Source organism: Cotesia glomerata, unplaced genomic scaffold (genome assembly GCF_020080835.1).
Source record: "Cotesia glomerata isolate CgM1 unplaced genomic scaffold, MPM_Cglom_v2.3 scaffold_34, whole genome shotgun sequence".
Lineage (NCBI taxonomy): Eukaryota > Metazoa > Arthropoda > Insecta > Hymenoptera > Braconidae > Cotesia > Cotesia glomerata.
In genome coordinates this window covers 69,248-79,206 of record NW_025403951.1, presented here as the reverse complement: position 1 = coordinate 79,206, position 9,959 = coordinate 69,248, and the positions used below count along the sequence as shown (strand labels likewise).

General features: G+C 28.6%; 1 protein-coding gene across 1 annotated transcript; it reads left to right on the top strand.

Moving 5' to 3' along the window:
• Window positions 1-4,323: 4,323 nt before the first annotated feature.
• On the top strand, window positions 4,324-6,837 carry LOC123274426. The gene is made up of 2 exons (XM_044742031.1): window positions 4,324-6,529; window positions 6,613-6,837. Exon 1 carries the CDS (start codon window positions 4,348-4,350, stop codon window positions 5,617-5,619), a length of 1,272 nt encoding a protein of 423 aa, XP_044597966.1. The 5' UTR covers window positions 4,324-4,347; the 3' UTR covers window positions 5,620-6,529; window positions 6,613-6,837.
• The last annotated feature ends 3,122 nt before the right edge of the window (window positions 6,838-9,959 follow it).

Below are 9,959 nucleotides of genomic sequence, written 5' to 3'. Positions count from 1 at the left end.
AGGCATAAACAAGAAGAAACTTTTATTTGAAGAAAGGAAATGTTGCAGAGTGTCCAAATGCAGTTGTAAGTAAAAATTAATTATAATTATATTTAAAAATTAATTTAGTTTTTAATTAATGTTTGACTTTATTTTACAGAAACCACATAATATTATGATTCGTGATGGACCTAACGATAGCTCAGAGCTTGTCTCAAGCCCCTAAGGCTTTTAAAGATCACTTGCGTTAATGTTGGTTCAATTGTATCACCAAGTTGGATGGGACATGCTTTAAGGGTGGTGGAGCTTTATCAGCGTAAAGTTTATTTCATTAATTTTTTATCTGATACTAATTTTTTAAAAATATTTAATTAATTGAAAAGTGAATTAGTGTTGCAGCTACGCAGTCCTGTAATATTTATTGGTATCGGAGAGCACATAGATGACTTGGAGCCGTTTAAAACAAAAACTTTATCAGTATAGAATTATTGGGAATGGGTGACATTACATTAATTACAAAAAGTTGGATAAATTTCATGTTGTGTGTTATCAGAAAAAAATTTATAAAGATGACAAGATATAGAAATCGTAAGTTAGACATAAATAATAATTCTAATATTGAAAAAACTATATTTATAAGATTTAACTAAAGATAATTATTACGACTGGAGTATTGTAAACCAATTATAGAGATTAATAGTCTACTGAAATTACTTACAAAAATTCATAATAATTAGAATTCACTTACAATAAAGAAATACGTCACAAACTTATTAAAAATTAACAATAACAAAAGATAATCAAAAATTGTTTTTCTTTGCTTTCATTTTAGTTTTCTCAATTTCTTTTATTAAGTATACATAAAAAAATTTTCTTCCTTTTAATTCTATTAAAATTCTATTCATGTTTTTTGACAATCTTTTTTTCTGAAGTCTAATTATTGCAAATAGACTAACATGAAGATCTATTTTTCAAAAGGCAATTTGTTAATAAATTTAAAGTAGTTTAACTATTCTAAAAATAAGAAGATAAATTTATGGATGAAGAAATTTTTTTTTCCAATAATTTTATAAAATAAATTTTTTAATTTTAGAATAAAATGACAACGTAGAAGTTATTTCATTTTTAAAAATAACTTAATCGAACTTAATAATGATAATTAATTAAATTTTAATTTAGTGGAAGAAACAGTAATGTATCCCGATATAAATTGAAGAAAGATTGGGCGTCACGCTACTAACAATGGGTTTGAATGCGTACCACGAGTTTGTAAATTTGTCATTCGCTGATAAATCATCGTTGTCCAAAGTCTCAACAGACGTTTCAGCGTCTGTCAAAACTGTAGCAGCTAAATATGCTTTTGATATCATTAAACAAAATTCGGGATGCTGTTACTCTCGATGTACAAACAAGGTATTGAAATCATTTATCATTTTGCACACTTCACAACGCGTAGCAGTTGAGGCTGTGTTTTCTCTTTACTTAAGAAAGTCAAATGCTTCTATTATATTCATATAGAATTTTATGATGACATAAGTTTATATATATACAGAAAAATATCCTAATTAACACAATTAATATTGTTAATGAACGTCCATTCTATTATTTGTAAAGAAAAAAATTATTAAAAAAAATTTTCCATGGTCCTCAGTTAGTTTGTATGAACTTCATCCATCTGTCTGTGGTCACAATAACTTACGAAAACTCGAAGTATCGGAACTTTTTTCTTTTTAAAGCTTCAGAATTATTACACGTAGTCTCAGATTAATTAATTAATTAATTTGTTTTTTGATTTAAGACACTGAAAGAATATACTCTTGGACAAATAAAAAATGATAGAGTACATCGGACAACCTAAATCAACATTAGTTGATTTTATTTGCAGTAAAGTTATGCTTGACAGCTTGCCACTGAGTATCCTCGATGATGTACTAATTGTAATTATTGATATGTGTATCTATTCATGAGACGTATTCTTTCTAAATAAAATCACATCAAATAATTTTATGGATTAAATAGGAAAATTAAAAATTATAAATTTAAAAAAATGTATCTCTAAATTTTTTAACTTTTTGAAAATATAAATACAAATAAATTGAAAAAAAAATATTAGTTTCGTTGATTTAAATAAAATTATTAGCTTTAAAATATCCGTGTATAAAAAAAATTTTTATTTTTATTTTCAATTCGTCAAATTAATTTTGCAGTTCAGTACTTAAAAAATTATGAAAAAAAATTAATTAGATATTTGGCAAGTTCTAATTATATAAGAGATTTAATATGAAACCACGATTTCGCGTTATAGATTCATATTTTTTTATTTAAAAATTAAAATCGCGCCAATAAATTATGAAAAACAACGATAATCAAGACGACTGTCTCTTCAATTTTTCTTTTGTTTTTGGGGTATAAAAATGTTTTTAAGTACAAAATTTTTTCGCTTTTTTTTTTTTTTAAAGAAAATCACTGACTATGATTATTTTTATAAAAACGATATTTTAAATATAACTAAAGAAAGTCACGACAGAGTTTAAAACAAAAGACAATCGGCATCGATATACTTTGCTTGAAAACAGTCTATACATAGTATATACGTGGATAAATAAATTGTTTAAAGATTGTTGTTCATATCTGTATTTAAAGATTATTTTAAACTTTACTTAATTTGTGATGTAATAATAATAACAATAATAATAAGGTATCTATCAAACTACTTAATTATCTATCAAAATATCTTTGGTAATAATACGTTAAATTTTTATCTTGAGTAAACGATATTTTTTTATGTACATTTGTTAATAATAAATATAACATGGATCAGTATTGTTTATGAAAGTGTGTGTTTTTTTAAGATATCCAGAGATGCCCAGGGAAGCAAGAGTATCTGTGAATGACGCTGTGGAAGTGGTCAAAGAATTTGTTATGTCAGGAAATTTTAAAGACAATAACTTTCCGATTAAAAGCTCAGAGATATGGATTCAGATGAGTCTCCGGTTCGATAATAAATGGAGTGCACGAGATGTATATCGAGAAGTAAGAGAAGACAGAAGACAAATTCTCACAAAAGCTCGCGAAAAAGTTGGCGTTCCTGTAATTGATACTAATTCAAGTAGCATGTTGTTTTGAAGAAGATATTTCATCTGATATGGAGAGTGAAAATTTGTCTGATTCCGGTGACAGTGAATGGGAAGCTCCAGGATTGGAAACGATTTTGCTTCCTATTTCTGAAGAACTTTTCAAAATTTTACATGAGCAAGAACCTGTGTGTTACAAAAAAAGGAAGTACACAATATTAGAGCGTTTCAAATGGACAAGTATATTGGCCGATAAAATTTATTTGCTTACTTACATGCCTTGCTCTTTTGCATTTAAAAATTGTAAAATTTATCCTGATGAAGGGAGTGTTCATTATTTGACTATACGAGGGAAATGCCAAAGTAAAATATGCGGTAATCAAATTTTTTGTTTTTTGGATAAAAAGCCTTCAATTTTCCTTGTCATCTCCGAATTAGAACAGAAGGATACGTTTGCCCAGCCCCATGAAGATATACGTAGACCAACTCGTAAATTTGAACGGCTCAAAATTGGGGAGCAAGCACTTAATGAAGGAGTTGGGAACTACACAAAACGTCAAGCTGCTCTACATGCGCAAACCAATAAACGTCTACCCCCTATTCTTCCAAAACAAAACATTGTTCGACAGTGTAAAAATGAATTCATCCATTACAAACTAGGTGTAAAGCCAGAAGATGGACGCGATGTCGTGAATACGATTGAAAAAATGCGATATGATCCATCATATCCTGAATTTATTCAAGACGTTAAGAGAGATAAGTTTTATGTCATATATAGCACACGGAATCAATTAGTATCGTATAAACGTTATTGTAGATTGAATAAAATATCTCGAGTAGCTATTGATGGTACTGGTAGTATCATACAACCAATAACTTACCTTAATGGAGAAAAATCTAGTCACATATTTTTATACGCCATCGTTATTAATTTTAATAAAAAAAGTCACTCTGTTCATCAATTATTGACAGAATGTCAAAGTACACAAACATTAATCTGGTGGCTAAAATCTTGGCTTTATATGGGAGCACATAAGCCAACAGAAGCCAGCTGTGATAGCTCTAGAGCGTTGATTAACGCGCTCTCATTCGCATTTAATGATCAATCAATAAAAACATATATTGATACTTTGTATCTACGAGCTATTGGTGACACTTCTCACGTTTCTAGACCATCAATTTCTACCTTTATTCGTCTTGATGTTGCACATTTTGTACACATGATAAGTGAATGGAAATGTTTAAAAATCAAAAATTCACTAGTTAAAAATTTTATCTATACGGTGTAGCTCTCATGATAGATTGTCAAACCGTTGAAGAATTTGAGAAAATATTTAGACTAATCTGTATTGTTACCGTGAATGAACGTGATGATTCAATTATAAAAATTACTGGACAAACAGTGGCCCAAGCCCGACATCAGTTGAAAGTACTTATCGCAACTCGGGATCTCTCTCAAATTGTTAATAAGTTGGAGTCAAAAGAAATTGACGAAACTAAAATAAACAATGACCCAGATAAAGAAGAAGATCAGAAATGGAGCGAGAACTCGAGCGAACCTAGCCCTGTCAAAACATTTATCAATAATATTTATAAATCAGCAAAAGATATCAAAACATTGGGCAAAGCTGCTAATGCATATTATGCTGAAGATTTTATTAGAGAATTTTTGGTGAGAGCTTATGAATTTCCATTGTGGACGTCTGCATGTTTTCCTGATGAAAGTGAACATGCAACAACTAGCTACGTTGAGCAATTTTTTGGAAATAAAAAAGAAAGAAGCTTATTGAAATGGAACAGTTTAGTGCGTGCAGATGTTTTTTTAAAACATGAGTATCAAGAATATACTGGAAGTTCTGCTGAATTACAATCGAATTTGATTACCGAAAATGAACGTGAGGATTTGAATAATAAAAGAAAACAAGATGAGAATGAATTAAATACAATTTTAGATAACAATAAGCAGAAAAAAAATTATGATCCCACTGATAATTTCAAACAAAATAACATTGATCAAATACTCAATAATGACAAATTAGTTGATAATACTAGTATTATTATAAACGACTCCGAAAAAAACATTGCATTCACTTCTACACCTGAAAAAAATTTTGACATTAATTTAAATAAACATATAGATAGCCTAGAAAATAGTGAACATCTAAAAAATGATTCTAATGATTTAACAAATAACGATAGACTTTCTCAAAATGATAGTAGTGATTCTTTTAAAGATGTTGAAGAATCGGTGACTGATTGTAATTCTAAATTAAGCAATACGTCTGGTGGAATACTTTTGAGTAGTATAGACTTTGAAGATGGGACTAACGAAAAGCTACCGTCTACTGGAATAGATGAAAATAATAGAAAAATAGTTAAAGACATTTCTAAACATGAAGAACAAATATTGGATGATTCTGATTTGATTGCAGTTGATAATTGGAGAAATAAAGGTCGACCATCTCGTTATGATTACCATTATTCTTTGAATAGCAGTGACGAAGAGATTGAGAGATCACCTGTAAAAATATTTGAAAAAAAATTATATCATCGCCTAAAAAATTAGAATCATTACCACAAAAAAACGTTCTGAATAAATTGTGCAATGTTAATGAAAATAAAACTAAAATCTTATCATCCTCCACACATATAAAATCACACAATGAATTGAAAAATATAAGAAAAAAAGAAGCAAATGTAACAGAAAGTAATCAAGAACATCTAGGTTTCCACTTCCAGCAGATACCTGATATCTTAGACCAAACGATAACCTCGGAAAATACTAGTAAAACTAGTACATCTGACACTAAAAAGAAAAAAAAGTTGGGAATTTTACAAAATGGTAATAAGCGGAACCCCATATCTTTAAAAGGAATTAATGTTTTATTATTTAATACTTGTGCAATTGATTCGCTTATACATGTACTAGCTACAGCTGGAAAAGATGATCCGCAGTTTCTAACATATATGAAAGACAATTCGAACGAAACAATGAAATTTATTTGTGAATTTATAGATAAAGGACCAGTTACATCAGTATATAAAAGTAGAACAGTGTTATTATCTCAGTTATTCAAAGATAGAATTGTAGAAAAAAATAAAGAATCTGTTTTATATGCGAATGAGATAGATATGTGGTCTAGTATTTTTGATATATGGACAAGATGTTTTCCTAATTCCGCATGTTTTAATCACGACTGTAGAATATGTGGCTTGCATAAAGTACCTGTACCAATGGTACATGTAAACCATAAAATATTATGGGAAGGTGGATATAGTAAACTTCAAGAGTCGATATCTACGTTTGATTCTAAGATACGGTGTACAAAATGCAAATTAACTATGATTAATCGGTCACTGTTATTCAATAGATGTATTTGCATTGAACTAAATGTGCAAAAAGTAAAAAGTGGGCCACTAACATGCAAACTAAGAGATATGCCCGAAATTATTAAATTAAATAATTTTAATTATCGGTGAGTATCAATTATTTATTTTTGTCAACACGAATTGTGCTTATTTTTTAATTAAAAAAATTATTGCTTGTTTTATTTTACAGGTTGCGAGGAATAATAGAATGTGAGGCAGGTCATTTTAAATCATATTGTAGAAGAGGCCAGAATTATTGGAATTTATATGATGATAAAGCAACGACAGTAAAAAAAATTTTATCTTCGAAAGACGTAAAACCTGATGCCGTTATTTTCACAAGAATCCTGTAAAAATTATCTTTTTTCTGTTATGAAAGTTTATTTTTATTTGAATAAAATTAGAAGATTTCTGATATTGAAAAAAAATTTAGTTTCAAAATTTCACAATTATTACTTATTATTATTATTATTAAAATTTGAATTTTATCTCAACTATAATTTTTTAAATTAAAAAATACATAAAATACAATTTTTTATCGTGATATTCCGCACAATGAATCAAGAAAAAAACAAGTTGATAATTTAGCATAAAAAATTAGTAATTTGAAATAAACAAAATGCAATTTTATTCAGTACAATTTTTTCATATTTTTAATTTCATTTGTTTATTATTTTTTTTTATTTATTCAAATTATTACACGGTTAAGGGTACGTTTTCTGGATTTTATCGTCCTTATATTCCTACCTAACGCCAATAATTCATGTTTTTTTTGTTGATTGAAATTTAAGCTTATCTATTTTATTTAAAAAATTTTTTTTTCCTTCGTCGTTTTGCGCAAGTCTAATTAAAAAATTGTGAAAAGTTCATTCAATTCCGTAAAAGCCTACCAGGCTGCACTATTGGCAAAAATTTTGAGTTTTTGCTGTAACAAACGTTAAGTAATAAATTGAAAATTCTAAAATTAAAAGAAAACAACAAATGAAAAAACTTTTATAAACTTTTACTACGCGGTCTTGTTCATGATTTATATAACAAGAGCTCCCAAAAGAAAAAAATTTATAGACACATTTTTTAAACTTTTATAAGAGCTTTTATCAAAACTCAAGTCTACGAAAAATTAGTTAATTAACAATTGAATAACTCAAACAAAAATCAAGCTAAAAAATTTTTTTTGGCGGGGCTATATTCCTTCAAGTGTCTAGATGACACTATAATTTATTCAGATTTTTAAATTAATATTGAATGTTATAAAAAAATTATTTTGTGTTGCATACTTTGCTTGGCGGGGACGCCTAGGCACCGAAACGGCCGCTCGGAGCCTAACTTTCAACGTTAAATTAAAATTATAAATAATACATAAAATTATAAATTATAAATAATACTCCCGGAGCTACAACTCCGGGAGTCGAGACTTTTTTTACTAAAATTTTCTCCTCTTCTTGGATCTTTTTTCAAATTTCAGATATCTTTAATATTTTTGAAGTTATAGCTAAAAAACGGATACTCGCTTTTTGTCTCTTCGTTTTTTGTTTATAACAAATGAAATTTTTAATAGCCCTCAAATTAAAAAATACGCATTTCTCAGAATTAAATTCTGAATCCAATGAAACAATCGCCATATTTTTAAGACTGTTGGTAAGATTTTTCTCTGGAAACTCACTTCTCGACTAGACTATATGACTAATTCAAACAAATTAAAACAAACTCGAAAAATTGAATTGTTTTCTATTTCTTTCAACAAATTAATAAATTTTTCCACTAAATTAATAAATTTTTTCATTAATAAATCACATAAAGAATCAATAAGATATATAAAATAATTGACAGTAGTGCAATTCCCCGTAGGTCCTGACGACTAACATTATTTAAATACTATAAGACTAGAAAAAATTCTTCTTAAACTAATTTCAATATGGTAATTGCTGGTAAGATAAAGAAAATAAAATTTTGATATTAAGTTTTGGGGCATTCCATGCGAAAGAGGAAAATAGCCTATATTTCCGATTTCTTAAATTAATTCTAATTAAGTACGTATTGGTAGTTAAATTTCTGCATGTACACATACTTGCAAAGAAAATTAGTTTAAATCAATGAGCAATCGATTTTTCTTGCTTAAAATTTTTGAATCCTACTAAATTAAATTGAGAAATAAATGCTGTTTCGGTTTTCTGTCCCACCAGTCACAACTAAAAAAATTTTTTTATTGATTCTACGTAAGGTAATCAGTCTAATTATTAATGAAAATGAAAGAATATACAATAGACTTTATATTAAGAAAAAAATCTCTTTTTAAAAAGTTTAGTAATTGAACTAAAATTAGTCGTTTAGTACTTGGTGGTAAGAGAGGGGATTTTTCTTGTCCCACCAGTCACACTTATTCGAGTGATAATTACAAGAAAGTCTGAAAGTATTTGGAGTTGTTTATTATGGGATTTTGTAAATTCATTATTTTCTATGTTATAAGATACATTTCGCTATTGTGTAAGATTTGATCACACAATTATAGCTCATAATTGGTTAAAATCCGGAGACAAATGTCCCACCAGTCACTATGGAATGCCCCTTTTATTTATTGATAGAAAAAAATTGGAAATTTTTTTAAATTATAAATGAATATTAATAATTTTTTATTCAAAGAGTAATCGGACATCAAGTGTTAATTATTTGTTAAAAGAAATTGAAAAACATTCGAAATTTCGAATGAAATTCAACAATTTTTAACTTCCCGCTAAGAAAATTGAAAATTTTCAAAAATCGGGAAGTTATTGTTTTTACCCCGGTTTTCGAAAATCGAGTTTTCATCAGATCTCGACGTTTTGAGGTCCTAGGAAGCTTCCCTGACTATTCCCGCGATGATGTCCGTACGTCTGTATGTGTGTGTGTGTGTGTGTGTGTGTGTGTGTGTGTGTGTGTGTGTGTGTGTGTGTGTGTGTGTGTGTGTGTGTGTAAACCTCTCATAACTTTTGAACGGCTTGACCGATTCGGATCACGGTTAGTGCCATTCGAAAGGGTTTGACCAAACTTAGATTTTGACTACAATTTGGACCGATTCGACCGATAGATTTTGAGAAATCTTAAAAAACTCCGAAAAAAAAATTTTAAGTGTGGTTTTTGAAATAACTTTTAAACAGCTCTACCGATCAATTCCAAAAACTAATCAGCTCTTAACATTGAAAACCACGTCGATCGCCACCAAGCCAGTCAAAATCGGTTAATTTTTTCGTGAGTTATCGTTGACGAAAGAAAACCAAAAAAAGTGTTTTTTCGGAATTACTTCGAAACCCGAGTTCGATCAATCTAATCTTGGAAATTCTTCATGGAACTTAAAAACTGCGTCGAATGCCGCCAACCACGTGAAAATCGGTTCATTCATTCAAAAGTTATTGTGGTTTAAAAATTAAAAAGTAGCGTTTTATTAACCCTGATTCAGAAAGATGATTTGAAATGATTACCCTTCATGTTAAGGGAAGTACGAGCACCAAGACAACTTTTTGATAAAAGGCTTGATTTTTTTTTTTAATATGAAGTTTAAAT